Source organism: Dermacentor albipictus, chromosome 2, assembly GCF_038994185.2.
Source record: "Dermacentor albipictus isolate Rhodes 1998 colony chromosome 2, USDA_Dalb.pri_finalv2, whole genome shotgun sequence".
Taxonomy (NCBI): domain Eukaryota; kingdom Metazoa; phylum Arthropoda; class Arachnida; order Ixodida; family Ixodidae; genus Dermacentor; species Dermacentor albipictus.
Genome location: NC_091822.1, coordinates 190,905,019 through 190,922,594, shown reverse-complemented (window position 1 = coordinate 190,922,594; position 17,576 = coordinate 190,905,019). Strand labels below are relative to the sequence as shown.

Here is a 17,576-nt window from a genome sequence, read left to right as displayed (position 1 = left end):
CTGCAGGGAGCGGAATTCTTTTCCTCGCTGGATCTACGCTCCGGGTATTGGCAAGTGCCCATGGCAGAGGCCGATCGCCAAAAGACAGCCTTTGTAACTCCTGACGGGCTATATGAATTCACCGTCATGCCGTTCGGCCTCTGCAACGCGCCTGCCACTTTCGAGCGAATGATGGATAGCATTCTTCGAGGGCTGAAGTGGAAAACGTGCCTCTGTTATTTGGATGGCATTGTGGTTTTTTCCACCGACTTTGCGACACACCCCAGCCGCCTCGAGCAAGTCCTTGCGTGCCTCTCCACTGCAGGACTGCAACTAAATTTGAAGAAATGCCACTTCGGCGCTCGCACGCTTACTATTCTCGGTCATGTAGTTTCCAAAGACGGTATCCTCCCGGACCCCACGAAACTTAGCGCCGTAACCGAGTTCCCCAAACCAACCACCATGAAAGAGCTTCGCAGTTTCATCGGCTTGTGCTCATATTTCCGGCGCTTCATCCGTAACTTTGCCTCTATCATCGCCCCCTTGACGCAGCTTCTCACCGGCAGTTCTGACCTATCAGCCTGGTCCCCGGCATGCGACGACGCATTCCAAGACTTGCGACGCGTTCTCACCTCTCCTCCAGTACTGCGACACTTCGATCCATCTGCACCAACTGAGATCCATACGGACGCTAGCGGTGTCGGGCTCGGCGCTGTTCTTGCACAACGCAAGGATGGCTTCGAAGAGTACGTCGTCGTGTATGCTAGCCGCACCCTTACCAAAGCCGAGGCGAACTACTCGGTTACTGAAAAGGAATGTCTGGCCATCGTTTGGGCAATCGGAAAATTTCGTCCTTATGTGTACGGGCGTCCATTTGACATCGTGACCGACCATCATGCCCTATGCTGGTTATCTTCCTTAAAAGATCCAACTGGTCGGCTCGCCCGCTGGGCATTGCGCCTACAAGAGTACGACATCCGCGTTGTTTATCGCTCCGGCCGAAAACATTCAGACGCAGACGCTCTATCCCGGTCACCCCTGCCCTCCGGTCCTGTCCACTCGTCCATTTCCACACATGGAGCCTTCGCCCTCAACATTACCGACATGCCATCAGAGCAGCGCAAGGACCCATGGATCTCTTCGCTTCTTGACTTCCTGTCTAGCCAGTCGCCAGCGCCAATTTCTCGGACGCTCCGTCGTCAAGCAGCGCGCTTCATCATTCGAGATAACCTGCTGTACCGCCGCAACTACAATTCGAGCGGTCGCAAGTGGTTGCTTGTTATACCCCGACACCTGCGCCCTGACATCTGCGCCACGTTCCACGACGATCCCCAATGCGGCCACGCTGGTGTCTTAAAGACATACTCTCGCATCCAGCTTCGGTACTACTGGCGCGGTATGTACCGCTTCGTTCGCCAGTACGTCCGGTCCTGCCTCATATGCCAACGACGCAAGACGCCACCTCAACATGCCACCGGCCCCTTGCAACCTTTACCATGCCCCGCGCGCGCGTTCGACCGCGTCGGCATTGACCTATACGGTCCGCTTCCCAACACTCCAAGCGGCAACCGCTGGGTTATTGTCGCTATCGACCACCTCACGCGGTACGCCGAAACTTCAGCCCTAGCATCTGCCACAGCAAAAGACGTCGCCAGTTTTCTCCTTCGAAACCTGATTTTACGCCATGGAGCACCTAGAGAATTACTGAGCGACCGCGGTCGCGTTTTTCTCTCCGACGTCATTGCAGCATTGCTAAAGGAGTGTCGCATCATTCACCGCACCACCACGGCATATCATCCTCAAACTAATGGGATGACAGAGCGTTTCAACCGCACCCTTGGCGACATGTTGGCCATGTATGCTTCATCTGACCACTCGAATTGGGATCGCATTCTGCCTTTCATCACCTACGCTTACAATACTGCCAAGCAAAGCCCCACTGGGTTCTCCCCTTTCTTTCTCCTTTACGGACACGAACCTTCATGCACTATGGACACGATTCTGCCTTACCGACCAGATGCTTCGGAGTGCACGACTGTTTCTAGAGCGGCTGCTTACGCCGAAGAATGTCGCCAGCTCGCTCGTTCGTTGACATCCCAGGACCAGTGGCGCCAAAAGCATCGCCATGATTCATCTACTGCGGCTACGTGCTTTGCTCCTGGCTCGCTGGTCTGGTTGTGGGTGCCCTCTACTCCTCCAGGCCTTTCCTCTAAGCTGCTCTCCAAGTACCACGGTCCTTATAGGGTACTGAAAAAAACATCCGCGGTCAACTACCTCATCGAGCCAACGGAAGCGCCTTCCGACCAGCGTCGTCGCGGCCAGGAAATTGTGCACGTCTCCCGGCTCAAGCAGTGCCATGACCCCCCTGTGTTTTCCTGCCCTTAGGTCGCCAGGATGGCTACTCTTTCGGTGGGGAGTGATTGTACTGAAGGCACTTGGCAGTGGGCATGGTGCTAGTGGATGAGAAGAAGACGACGAGGTGTGCTTGCTTCCCCGTTTCGAGATAGGACCGACCTGTTTTAAGCCTACCGCTGCCACCTAGAGCTAGTGCTGCTAGGCGAACACCACCCCCGTTGCAGCTAAATCATTATATCTCCCATGAGGCAGAAAAGCCAGAGTTGTCTGCAATGAATGGTAACAAAAACAATCATAATCAGTGGCATCATCAGCGTCTTGTATGCACTCAGTAGTAATACTGAATTAAAGTGAGAACAAGTTAGAGTAAGGTGACTTAAGGTGGAGTAAAGTGAATTAAAGTGAAGTGAATGAAGGTGAATTAAAGTGGATTAAAGATGGCACAAATTAGAACAAGATTTATTAAGGTGGGTTAAGATGGATTAAGGTGGACTGATATAGGTTCAAATAAGAGCAAGGTGGATTAAGGTAGAGTTCTGAAGGACACGTGATGATTGATGTATGATGTCACATATTATGGACAAAACCAATTAACTAGAGAAGTCATCATGCTTTCACATTCAAATCACCTAAGGATGCTGAAGTGACTGTCAATTCTTTCATTACATCTCCACATGACAAAACAGCATCACAATGACAGGACTTGTGCAGCCTCAACAAGGGATGGGAGTCCACAGTGTCCAAAGTGTCACTGACAGCGTACAAGACGTACTTCCTTGACTATACCGCTTTTGGTACCCGAGGGACATAAAGGAAGGAGGAAGAAAATTAGCAAACAGAGTTGCAATGCCTTTCCTGGCTTCATGCATAAGTGAAAGTCACAACTTTTCAAACTAATGATTATCTCATTGATTTCAACTACACTTCCTTTCTTTTTATTTATCAACACTGAATAGGATATGTGTTGTGTATAAGCATGTGCCATATAAATTGGTAGAGCAATTTAATGGCTTCTATAACAGACATTTGGTAGAAAAAATTTAATGCTGCCAACTCTAGCAAATCTTGGGTTGAGCAATTGCCATGACAATGGAGCTGTGAAGAAGCATGCATCATTCCACAAGTAAATCTGCATTTATTAATGCTTAAAGAATGTACAGCTGCACCCAAAACTAGACCTTAACACAAGTACTGGCAGCTTCAGGAACATCGACATTTTCCACTAACAGTTTGCTTTTAATAGTAGAATTAATAAGCATGAAAGTGACACGATATCAGCACTGCTCAGTGTGTTGTATGTATCAATCTACGAAAACAATAATATCTTGAGACTACTGCATATAACAATTTTACCTTCAAGAGAGAATGACAGTGCATACAGCTTACGTGATTCCAAACACAAGCTGCTATGATACACAGGATGTGCCATATAAATATGTTGCTCCAGCTCATCACTGATGGGAATTCATAACTTAGGTTTCCTCCTCTTTTATTTGAGACAACTTCATACAAATTGGCTCAGGAAGCACAGCAAAAGGCCCGGACAGAGCTTGACTAGACTATGCCACCCAGACAGCGCATACAGCAAATCTTATTTACAGATGATTACACCTCATATGCCGACCCAGGTACAATACATCAATGCAAATACAGTGAAATATACAGTTCCTTTTACGGAACGAAATCAATGAAAATTAAACCTAATACACAATGCACACACGTAATGAAATAAATCCACATAATACACAATGAAATACAACAAAATACACAAGACTAATTCTGAGAATTGGCTCAGGGGTTAAAATCTCACAACTGCTCAAATAGAAAAAGGGCTTTAACTTGCTTCTTGAATTGTGGCGGAGAGACTCGAGTTTATTAAGTGTAATATGTAAGGGTACTCAATGAGTTCTGGTATTTGTGAGGATAACCTCTGTAAACCATAATTTGTGCATGATTTGGTCTTGTCTATTAAGCTCTGTCATAGTTCATAAGAGGTCTGCTTAACTTGATCGGTTTCCTTAAAATTTATTCTGTTTGCACAGTAATGGCACAGGGTTTCCAGAGATAGTTTTTCTTTTAACAATTATTTTATCTGAAGTATGCTATATCTCGTAAAGTATGATGCAGAGCTTTCAGTGTAGGTGACGTTTCCAATTACTCATATAGCTCACTTTTGCAATGATAAAAGAATATTAAGGCTTGTCTTGGTTGTTGTTGCCCATACCAGGAAGCAGAACATCAGACGTGAGTGCACAAGTGCATAGTAGATTTTGCGCTTAGCTTCAGAAGGGAGGAGTGGTCTTTAACATGCCAATGGCTCTGGATACGCCAATTCTTAATGGTTCTTAAGCTGTATGTAATTAAAGCTTGTGAAGGTATGCTCAAGCTCAGATGAGACCACAGTGCAAAATCACTTAACCTCTTTAAGATTACATAATGAAAAACTACTTTAACTAAAAGCAGAGCAGAGCCAACAAGCAAACTTCTATACTTCGAGTAAACCTTGATGACATGTAGGTTTTTGAGGCGCAAGGGCCAAGTATGGCCAAAGAATGCCATGATTGGTTAACAAAGTCATTCTGATGATAAAGAAAGTTACTGTGGTATAGGATGATTATGTAATAAAAGATTTAAAAAGAAGGCATCAATGTATAGAGTCATGCTCGTTGAGTCATGCATTCCCCTTCATGAAACAAACATCTAAATTGGATGACTACCACAGCACAACTCGGTTAACTTCATACTACCATTTGCAAAGCTTCCTGGTTGCTAATGAGTATGCTCTAGGGAGCTGGTGATTCATGAGCAGCTAATGACAGGGCATACAAACACGTTACACAAAATAAAGGCATATACAGGGTGTCCCAGCTAATGCTAGCCAATATGTTTAACTACAAAACCATCTGGTACGATTATAGTACTCATGGTGGTCGATCACCAGTCTTCTGACACCAGGGTAATTTTTGTGTACTATAGCTGGCTAACTATAGTACACTGATTATTTGGCTTTTGAATTTTTGAATTAAGCAGGTTACGTTCAATAGAAATGCTGGTATTGAAGAGTAAACACCCCATTCATTCATTTTCAGAGTTTACTCTGTCCTGCATAATTACTTTTTCTGCACTTTACTCATAGTGCACAATGACAGGGGTGGCCCCAAATGTGGTTTGAAGAACTTAAATTGGCTCATTGCCTTACTTCACATATGCCTAGTCATCGCCTAGGCTGCGATCATGGAACGAAACATGCAGCTCGCAATCAGTGGATGCTAACGCCAACAGCTTGCCATTTCCAGGCAGTTGACAAGTCAGGCAATGAGTGGAGTTCTTTTGAATCCCTTCTGGGGCCACTGGGGTCGCTGCATATGGGCACATAATCATGTGGCACTTTTCGAATTTCACCTGCCATGAGTAAAGCTGAGGAAGAAAAATTATGAGGACATATTGCACTGAAAACAACTAAATCGGATATTTTAGCATGCAATAGAAGTCATTCCCTTCATTAAAGAATTAAAAAGCTTTTTAATTAATTTTGAACCCGCCGTGCCAGTTTAGTGACTATGGCATTTGCACTGCCAATTCTGCCAATTTGTGAACATTAAAATTAGTAAGAATTTCGCGGACATGACAAACCGGGTTTCGCAGTCATTTTTGCTAAAGGTATGCCCTGTGCATAAATCTTTTGTGGCATAAGTAAGCATTTAATTACCAATTATTTACACTTAGGTATACCACACTAGAAAAAACTAATTCAGCACAGCAGAGATTGAAAAGAAATGCATTACTTATAGAGCAAAGTAACTTTTTCCAACAACTCTGCTGTTACTGATTTCATTAGCTACAGATATCTGAATAAACCTGTTCGAAGCATGTACCTACTTGGTATATGGTGTCTTGCGCTGCCATAAAAGGGTGGCACAGGTACCATATCTCAATCTATTTCTTGTAAGATTTTTTTACATGTTGATTTTTTTTTAATAGTGATAGGGCAGCACAAAGCCAACCCATCACTATTAAAACTGTTTATGTGAAGCGAATCTACTTTTGGGTTAGCTTTATGCAAAATACATAAAATTCTAGAATAAGCCCAAAATTCATAAACTATGCAAACTTCAAGAGTTGAGTTAGCAGGTATGCACTGCTGAGCACAAGGTTGCGGGCTTAATCTCTGCCGCAGTCGCCACATTTCGTTGGGGGTGAAATGCAAAAAACGCTTCTGTACTTAAGATTTAGGTTAACATTAAGGAAACCCAGGTAATTAAAGATACTGACAACTGGCCAGAATGTGTTATAATACGTTGACGGAAACAAAATGACCATGGTTCAAAGTGACAGAATCTAGCATGCTGTTAGCGATTTAAGTAGGAATTATAATTTTAAATTGGCAAAGAAAGTCTCAAAAACCAGTAAGTGGCGCACCCTGGCGGTGAAGTCTTGGCACTTCGGATGTTGTATATGAGATTACTGTACACAAGCCAGTTGTTATCAAGTACCACATACTTATTGCATAAAATTACAGTTCGTACATAATTAGGTTTCTGCATTTTATTTTATGCATACTACGTAGTAAAGAAAGTGCACACATACAAGCGACACTGCCTTTACAGTAACGAGTGGAGCTATTCAATGCATTGTGGCGGACATTAGGGTAGTTCTGTGGACTCTGTGAGATCCAAAATGCCATCAACAAATTGTGTTGTGAATGGTCAGTGCAATAACAACACACTACTGGCATATCCTACCATTCAGCTTGGCCTGGCTAAAAGAAAGAAAAAGTCTGGCGCATGCATGGCCTTTGAGATCAGTTTGTTTTACTTGAAGGGAGCTGTCACTGGGCGTAGATTCGGATACCACCTATTATTGTAAAAATAATGCACCACTTCACAAAACATGAACCGCAGGAATACCGACTTGTTAACCAAAATATTACTTTCTTACAGCTAGAGCCACACTTGTCAGCTGGTCACCAATGCCAGTGTATAATTGCTATCGTGCTCACCTGTCACTGTTTCCACCATGTTTCTTGAGCATGACTATGTCCTCAATGCTGATAGAAAAATTCTGATAAATGTTTCACGGTGTTTTCTGCGTCACCACAGTATGAATGGACACTCAGAGGGTTACTACTGCACCATAAGCTTTGCGAATAAACTTTCTGTCGCACTAAAAAAATGGGTGTCATGAAAATTGGTTGTCAGTCCCTTTGATCCAGAGCCCTTCACTACAGTGAGCTTCATAAGCAGATGGTGGTATTGGCATGTAAAACCCAAGAATTTAATTTAATTTTACAGCGAAGCTGTTAAGGGCTAGTTCCCCCAGGATCGTGTCCATGTGTTGACGCCAAACTCGAGCCTTCTCCTCCAGCGTCAGATGTCAACTGTGTTCGTGCCGTCGAGTACGTGCCATGATTGGCATGGCCCTACTAGAATAAAATGTCACCATGCGGGCTGATCCCGAAGATAATGCAATGCCGGGCCAACCTTCAGCAGAGTTAAAACAGGCATTAAGCACTACCCATACGTGAGCCGAACCCGAAGAAAGTTCAATGCAGGGCCAACCCACAGCGGAGGTGAAGCAGGCGTTAACACTTCCCATACATGGACCGATCCCGAAGATAGTGCAATACCAGGCTGACCCGCAGCACAGTTGAAGCAGGCATTAAGCTCGCCCCGTACATGCGCCGATCCCAAAGATAGTGCAATGCCGGGCCGGCCTGCAGCGAAGGTCCAGTTTGCCATTAAGGGGCCCAAATACACAGCTTCGCTGGTCATCCTTCTTCACAGAGTGGGAAGGCACTGAGTTTGCAGTTGACTTTTACAGTTAGCCAGCTAATTATTACAACAAAATTATTGTAGCGGGGGAAGAGGACTGATGACTGAACACTGTAGGGCTCATCATATATTGCACCCGTTTTCTTGTTACAGCTTGGCTAACATAAGCTGGAAAACCATGTATACTGCAGTTTTCTCTTTGTTTCCTAAGCTGAGTGTGTAGCTGTGTAGCTGGTGTGTAGCAGTGTCTGTGTGTTGCTTGCACACAGTGTCTGTGTGCCCTCTTCTATGTCTCCTTACTAGTTCATCTGAGCAGCTCAGGCAGTACAGCAAGAGCCTAATAGCAGTATTTCACTTGCACTACAGCCTTGGTATACTGCTAATTTACTTTCAACTGGAAAGACTTCAGTATGTTACAGAGGTCTCTTTAACACCAATTTTGCAGTGACGATTGGCCTTTGACAAACACCTTTTTCTTTCCTACCTTTGTGCTATAATGCACTCTTTATTCAGCAGACTGAATTTTTTGCCTTGCACACTACAACTATTTATTGAATAGTCAAAGTTCTGCTGCACTACTGTGTTTTTTTTTTAAGCTGTGTATGCTGTGAAATCACACGAAATTGTAAGTTTTGTATTTGTTTCTGGCTTTGTGTGGTTCAAATTAAATGAATTCATATCAATCAATCAAATCAAATTAAATTTAATTCTGGGGTTCTATGAGCCAAAACCATGATATGATTATGACATGCTGTAGTGGGAGACTCCGGATTAATTTTCACCACTTTGGGTTCTTTAATGTGCACTCAATGCAACGTACACAGGCGTTTTTGCATTTCGCGCCTATCGAAATGCAACCGCTGCAGTCAGGATTCAATCCTGGGCCTTCGTGCTTAGCAGCACATCAGCCACTGAGCAACCACGGCAGGCGTGTGGAGTGGTTGGTATTACACCTGGCATGTGCACGCAAGTGTTTGGAGATTGTCTTTTCTTTCTTCTTTTTTTTTTGTTGAAATGTTGGAGCAGTGCATTTGTGCTGCCAAGTAATGTAGCCAGAGAGCAGGGTGTTTTTTTATTCTGCCTCCTTGAACGCGTTGGCACAGCAGAGACTTCAAACATCGATACTGCAGTCATCTGGTGCATGTTACCAGCAATTTATTCGTTCATTTCGTCTTTACGTGGTAGAAAAAAAAAATACAGAAAAAGGATCATGCAAACGATGCATCTTTAGCCTTAGCAAACAGGTCAACTCACACTGCATGTGCCAAGCTCGCCAGATGATGTTGTTCAGGCGAATCTTGTCCTTCAGACGCAACTTCAGACCCTTGAATGTTTTCCATTTGGGCGATGTCAGCTTGCCACTAAAAAAAAAAAAAAAAAAAGCACCCCAATAAGAGTTTGAATTTGCACTTTCTTTTTTGTGAAAGATTGCACATGCTGTAATGAACATGTGTAGATAACAGTAAAAGGTGTAATATGCAATGGATAAAAGAAATGGACGTGACATTAAATGCTCTCCACTTTTAATGAGGGCTATATTATAGTTAATGCTTATTTGAACGTCAGTGCTACAAAATTCAATTGAATCATTAATGCAAAATGATAACATTTTATTTTGTATCACCAAGACACACGCAGGAACAAAATTTTCGCAATACAATGAGATTACTTCTGTATAACAAATGCATGGGCTTTCCAAATGGCTGTAAAAATATGTTATAGTTTCCAGCACCATTCTGTAAGTCCCTGCCCTTTCAGCACAAATATTGTGATTAAGGTTATAGTCACTGTGTCCATGACACTAACCGAATGCTACAAAACAGTGGCAGGTCACCAGAGTTTGTTACATGATGCAACTTCATAGCATGCAAAAATTCTGATGGTGCTATGCTGCAGAATGATAGCAGCATTAGTCTAAAAGAGATGTAAAAAGGTCACTGTGTCAACACAGCTGCATGCAATGGCGAGTCAGGGATGAAGATTCACTGCTGCACCATTCAACTTTTCACACAATTCTAAATCAATCATTATTGCAGATACCCTCAGTCCACATTCTTATTCGGCCTCCCTTTCCAAACAGAAGCTTTCCTTTTGCAGTTATACAGATATGAGAGGATGACTAGGCATGCCATTTTTGCAGTTTATCACCATTTGAGATGCTGACATCCTACTACTTGAGTGCCCATGTTTCTCAAGCAAGCTATTTTCTACAACAATGTCTCAATATATTAAAATTAAGCTTTGAAGGCTTTAAAATATACGAGAGACAAAGAAGACAGTGGGACAAAATATGGACTTGCAACTGCCAAATTTTTTTAGGAACCTCTGAGTGAATTAACAGTTGGAAGCCAAGAAATTTTTTCTCTCTCTCTCCTTTGCAGTTTTTTTTTTTTAATGCGGCACACCACCAGGCACGCTTGTGAATTCTACTTAACTCAAAATCATTGTCTGTTGCAGTCAATCAGTATTATGCTTACTAGTTTTCAATGCCAGTGCCCACCCACCAGTGAGATCAGACTAATTTCTGCAGCTTGTCAAACCATGTCCATATCTCCTCTGCCTTTCTGAATGAAACCTCTGCATATTGCCTACTGCATCTTAAACAAACTCCTGGCATTGTGCCACATATCCAAACCTTGGAATGTTTTATACATCCTCAGTGCATTGACAGTGTGCTGCATAACCACACAGATAGCCAAATGAATGAATGAATGAATGAATGAATGAATGAATGAATGAATGTTTGATGTTGAATGGCACAAGGGCCAAGTATGACCAAAGAGTGCCATGTCTGTAGTAATGAGTTCGCAGTGTAATTGTTAGTTCTATGAAGTTGGTGTGTCGTGGCTGTAAAGGGGCCTTCAAAATAGTCGCTCTAAGGTGCGTAAAATCTGTATAGTAAGATTATGGTGATGACGTATGACATGTACTATGAACATTGAGATGCATTTCAAAAGAATGATACGATGTGTAACATATATCAGGTTATAAGATATGCAAGAGCACATGAGATAGCCCAGTCATGCCGTTTTGCTTAGTTTTATTCCTTCAGGCAGTATAAATAGCAACAAAGAATGAGATCTGTGGATACGGGATGTACCTCAACAAGTATTTCAGTTCTCCTTTGCTACCCTCTTGATTCATTCTCTTTCCCTTTCCCAGTAATGAGAGAGAGAGAGAGAGAGAGAGAGAGAGAGAGAGAGAGAGAGAGAGAGAGAGAGAGAGAGAGAGAGAGAGAGAGAGAGAGAGAGAGAGAGAGAGAGAGAGAGTTCAGAAGAGCACATGGCATCTTTGTTGGAGAATGAACAGCAGGGGATTGCCTGCTGCTCTGATCTCCGTTCCTGCATACTGAGTCCTTTACCACTCCTGAATCCGATCAAACCGGATGGGGTCCGACTTTACAGAGCCTGAGCCTTCAAAATGAAGAAAAGTTTTTCAATTTCACCAGAGGTGTATTTACAGTAAAGAACCACTCCATTTGGACATTTACCAGAATGAAGAAAGATCTCAAGAGCAAGAGAGCAACATGTCATGTTATTGCTGTTCAGCCTTTTAAAACCAGTCATTTATCAGAAATTTGTCAGGAAACATGCTACAATGTAGACAGCTTCCTTCATAAATCACGAGTTGCAGCTGCTGCCTAACATCTGAATATCCATTTTAAAACAGCTCACCAAATATTATGGTGAGCCACTCCCTTAATATATCACAAGCACCCCTCCAAAGAAACAACCACAATATTGTCTACATCAGGTGGCAACCAGTGTCAAAAGTAATTTTGTTGTAAAAAGAACTTCAACGTTCAAGGATGCGAGATTATATGGCATGACTTTAGCATTAGAATAGCTGACCATCACAACAGCCCTAATCAATATTAGCGTGGCACCACCTTGTACATTGTCATGCGTGCAGTCAGCCACCCTATCCAATGCAGCACTGGTGCTGCCACCAGTGGCGTAGCAACAGGGGGGGCCGGGGGGCCGTGGGCCCCGGGTGCAAGGGGCCAGCGGGGTGGGGGGGGGGGGGGGTGTTATATACGTCTGAAGACACCCCTCTTTCCACCGGCTACACCCGGGGTGGGGGGGGGGGGGTTACAGAAGACCTATGGGCCCCGGGTACCAGACGACCTAGCTACGCCACTGGCTGCCACCTCTACATCGATCTCGGAGCATACAAGAAGATAGAGTTAAACAAACAAGCAACTTTTGCGAAATAGGAGTTCTCGGCTTTCATGTCCCCGTGTATTGCTAAAATAACCACTGAATGTCGTTGTACAAAAAATAATGAGATAATGCGACAAGCCCAAGCTGTGGATTGATTGTGAGCCTTTGGCATGCCTTGCATAAACCAGAAACTTTGAGGGGGAACCTTCATGCCAAAAGAGCAAGTAGATTTTATAAAATAAATAACTTGGAATATGCACTCCCTTTTGTGATCACTGTGCGCAACAGTTATTGGTGCAATCCAAGAATAGAACTATATTTGACACATGAATGTAGCTATTCATAACGCATGTCCTAAGTTTAACTGGAAAAGTTAATGTATGCCTGTAAGAAACCAATGCCACTGCTTTGAGTAACATAATGCCCTTTCCTACAATTTGTGTTGTGCTAATGTTGTAAAAGCAAATGTGTAAACGAACGTTTACAAACAAATTAAGTGTTAAAGGGGTTTACCTAAAGATATGTATTAATTTAAGGTAGATTGGCATGGAATTGCTTATATGTCAGTATGATTGTGACTGGATGCCTGGTACACAATATAGGACACAAGATATATCCGTATATATATACATATATATATATATATATATATATATAAAGGTACAGTGGTGATATTAATATGATAATTCTGCATCAGCTGTCCGTGACATCAAGCAATGTCTGCTAGTAAAATTGCTCACTAAGAATTTAAACGAGCAATGATATGCTGCACTTGAAAAGACACAAAAACATAAATTTGCAACTTCTGTGATCTTTTCCTGCATATAAGCTACCAAAATGCATAAAAATGCTGAGAAGTTAGCGATGTCACAGGGTGGTGGCATGGTACTGCTGGGAAATTCAGTAGGGAACTAGTAAAAAGCCTTTCCATCCAAGGAGTATAGACATGGTTTTGAACTGGCAATGTACCAATGCAAAATCATTTTAGCTTCTCTTCTCAGTATCGGTAGTTACTGTGGTTTAGTGGCAACTTAGGTCACAATTAATGTGCCAAACGCAAAATGTTCCTAGATAATATCAATTTAAACAAACATGTCTAGCAGGGTAGCCGTTAAATTCACTAGTTAAAGACAAAAGCAATTCAAACCAAACCCCAGGAACATTGTAAATGATCTAAAAAATAAAGATGTTATTTTATTCAGAAATCTTTTGTTTAGACGAAAGAACTCTTTGGTTGTCAGAACAGGGAAATTCCCTATTTCTCTCTCTACATATAACTTTGTTAGCCATATTGGTCATTCATACTTTCGGTAGAAAGGTGAAACACTCATTTCCAATAGAGATTTTCCAGTAATGTTTTGCCTTGGAGCAGAGGACTTGCTGCATGTGTGCTCTAAGGTGCACTATTTTGTATATATATATGTGCATTGTATTGTAATAAAGTCCCTGCAGGAAGCAAGTACTTTGTGTTATCATCGCATTCATATTGTGAAATGTGCACTGATCATAGCTTGATGTAGAACTAAATACCATCAGCAAGCGGAAAAAAGAGGCAAGAAAGACCACAATGCTTAAGAGAAAAACCTGTTTCCTAAATCTATACAGCTTTTAGGCCCGTTTCATTTACACATGCTTAAAACAACTTAAGATGTCCTTGCCTTAAATTGTGCATTTAGCACTGAGGTTTACAAGTGCAAGATTCAATACACAAAGCCCCAGATGCAGTTTAGCCTTACTGCATTTCCTTCCCTCTCAGTTGTCTACTTCAGAGAGAACTTGGATCTGTTTATATGCGCTGGTCTCAACTAATACAAGTTTGATAATATGACAAATATATATGCAGAACCTAGCCTCACATGACTTGTTCCGTGTGACCAATCATGCCATCACATTTTCACTGCCTTCCACTCTCCAGAACTGACAATCCTGACATGGTCCAGTGCTGCTTAAAAATAAAGTTTACGTGCTTTCTTGCTTCTGCCTGTTAAGGTTGAACATGTTACAAGGAGTTTCAGGGCTTTTGAAAATCCTGCAGTAAATTCATTTATACTGTGACAGAGATTGGCCATAGTCCATTAGGTGAATTTGCCAAAGGATCAACATTAATGCAAATGCACAGATTATTTTAAGTAGCTAATGTGTGCATGAGGCTATTTTATGTGCAATACAGTAACATTTGATAATTTATTTCAAGTAACATTAAGGCCAACATGATGGTTCTCCTATGCACAAAGTATGTATTGCATCGACCGTTCCACTGCCATCTCTACACTTCATAAATACTCGTTACGACGTCAGCTTTATGAGGCAATCTAACGGCAATGCTTCAGCACAAGAAGTAGCCTTAGGTGCTCAAGGAATCCAGTTTTCGTTGAGCTCAGGAATGTGAATAGCTTTCAGATCAAACGATTACACCTCACTCGCTCATGCTCGGCACAGGAGCGCATCAAAAGCAATGCGACCGGGAAGGCAACAGTGACAATATCATTGTTTCTTCGGCGCACTTTCATTAGTGAATGTGGAATCGCAAACGTGGAGCCTTAATAGAACACAGATTCCATGTGATTCAAGGGCCAGTCGTCATGTCACGCTGCTGTAATGCCAAGTCTATGCCTATCATTCGCTGTTATCGCGTCGAGCCAACTTTCTTTGTAATCAAGGGCAACATACGAGCCGATACGCGCCATTTCGCTGATGTCAACACGCGACGCGCTGTTGAAAAAGCACGCCCTGACAACAGGAACAGCGGGGTCGCTGCAACACCTTTCCTTTCTTTCAGCGGATGAATAACGTCATGCGTCGTTCCCAGCTCGTTTTACAGGGTCACGGTTTGGTGTGAAACTGAAACCAAGTGCTGTCATCAATCTTCACCGATTAGGTGGGTCAGAAACAGGCTCAAGCTAGCGAGAGAATGCGGTATGCAGTCTGCAGAAAATGTGCGCCGAAATCTGTGCATGAGGAAGCATTCCGCAAACTCGAGCACACTGCTCTTCCGACAGAAACGACGGCGGGTCGTGGCGTGTCGATGATCTCGAAGCACGAGCCAGTGCTCAAAACAGAGCGACGCGCGACTCACGTGTTTACCTGTATGCCAGAGTCATGCACTCGAAGAGCTTGGTAAGCGAACCGTCGATGGCTATATGGCACGGGGGCTTGAAATGTTTGTCCACTTCCATTACCTCGTCAGCGTCGAAAGTAATCTCTTCGTCGACTTCATTTAGAGGGGTAGCTAACGAGTTTGGTACTTCGGTTGCGCAGTCCGACTCACTAGCGCGAGCCACTTCGTCCGTGTTGTCTGTATCGTCGATGTCGGATACCATAAAGTGTCCGCTGTGGATTATCTCCGTCGGAGTCTTCCGGGACAATCCTGCGAGTTCATCCTCTTCGAGGGGCAGAGTTTCCCGGTTCAATTGCATGCTGCTGGCAGTCATGATTCACTCGTAGCGATGATCTGCTACCGAAACACCTCCACGACACACATTTCTCACATCGCAGCTGGAGGTTTCTCTATGGCTGGAGCTCGAGCTAGCACTACGCGCCATAGTGGCGTGGCCATTGCTTTCCTGGCTCTGCGAAACGTTAGCCGTGTTTCTGGTGCGGTGGTCGTGCGTTTGCCTTTTCCCTCACCTCCCGTTCCTTGAGAGCATAATGGCACAACTCAACCGAAAGCAAGCGAAAGTATTCTACTCCGTGCAAAGATGCTCCCGTGATCCAAAAGTTTTTGTATATGAATAAATTTAAAATGTTGTTATAACTGTTTTATTAAAGTTATGAGCACAAATACTGAATTTGTTTATTGTTAATTTTCACCACACTACTTTATTAAATTACATCGAATTCGATGGTAGCGCCGGTATAGGTCGTAGTGGTGCTAACTAAGTGCTAACGCGCCAGCTGCGCCGTCAGACTATGGTGGCTCCTCTAGCCATAGCCGAGCGTCGCGAGTAGAGTGTACTAAACAATGGTCTAGTGGACCGAACGACGCTTTCCCACCGAGGCGCCGCGGGTGGAAAAATTGTGTGAGGGCGCTGCGAGCGAACTGGATTGGGGCGGAGACCCGCTTCTCGGCATATTCAACGTAATTTCGCTGCGGGCGCCGAGTCCGACTGCGCATGTACGCTCTTATAATGGTGCTTTATTTAAACTGCAAATTTATATCGACACCTTTTTTGCTACGTATACATATTCGAGGCATCGGGTATATAGCATGACGTCTTCAATTTTGCTGTCGTTGTCGTTGTAAAGTGCGTCGTCTGCTAGCGAGCGCGCGCTCGTTGCGTGGACGCTGGCGGGCGCCCAGTTTTTCTCGCAGAAAATGTTTTCAGTAAAATTTTTATAGTTTTACTTGCTTTGGTGCGCCAGTGACTCTTGTCGGCTGGTACCAATTGTAGTTTTAGCCAGGTAAACTGCTATATTTAGCATTGTTTTCTAAAAGTAACACGTAATTTTTGCCACAAAAGCCGCCTATCTGCAACACGAAATCTACGTAAGAAAATTTTATTGGTATCATGTCATTTTACAAGCGCTTCTTGTTAGTGGAATATTGATCAGGGACAATGATCAAAGAAAAATATATTATAGTGAAATAAAGCAGGTATATTAACTGCGTGGCGCGAAGAGATGCAGATGACCAATGCAGTTAATTCTAAGTTACATAGACATATATATACCCACGACATGTATGCAAGAGAAAAATTATCAAATATTCTAAATGCACTGATTGAAAACGTTTTTTTTTTTTTTAAACTCCAGACTGGAACAAGCGTGTAAATTTCTTTTAAAAGCTGCACCAGCCCCAGGTGACCCCATCGACTTTTCGACAAAAGGAATGTAGGCAATATGTTGGACGTCAATACTGTCGCGTAGTAGTGACGATGAAAAAAGCAGCAAAACTGGAATGCAAGCGCGTCCTGGAATGCAGGTGCGCTGTGCGATAACATTTGTTGGGCGGTGAAACGTGGTATGCATATATATATGTACACGTGTGAACAACAGTGTTGGGGAAAAGATATTGTCTGTGTACTCAGAGTGAATTGGGGGGACCGGGAAGTCTTTGCCAATATGTAATCTCCGTGGCTTGTGTGGCGATCTCCTTCAACGCACCAGTAGGCGAAATGAAATAGAAACATATAGTCTATAATCGAAAGACGTATATTTGCTATTCAGATCGTAATTCGACTTCAGAATTCACTATATTAAGAATTATCGAATAGCCATTTCCGTTCGAATGCAACGTATAACAGCACTAGCTATTAGAAGTCTCGAAGGTGAGGGGCCGATGCAAGTGAGCACTGTTATTCCGAGTGAT

At 43.2% G+C, this 17,576-nt stretch overlaps 1 protein-coding gene across 1 annotated transcript in view; it reads right to left on the bottom strand.

The window, feature by feature from the left end:
- Positions 1–15,969, bottom strand: part of Mondo (MLX interacting protein mondo) — a 96,291-nt gene extending 80,322 nt beyond the window's left edge. Inside the window, exons 1-2 of the mRNA XM_065427381.1 lie at positions 15,353–15,969; positions 9,360–9,466 (exon numbers count right to left, since the gene is read on the bottom strand). Of these exons, the coding sequence (XP_065283453.1) occupies positions 9,360–9,466; positions 15,353–15,699 (454 nt within the window). The 5' untranslated portion in view covers positions 15,700–15,969. The remainder of the gene's footprint in view (positions 1–9,359; positions 9,467–15,352) is intronic.
- Between the last annotated feature and the right edge of the window lie 1,607 nt (positions 15,970–17,576).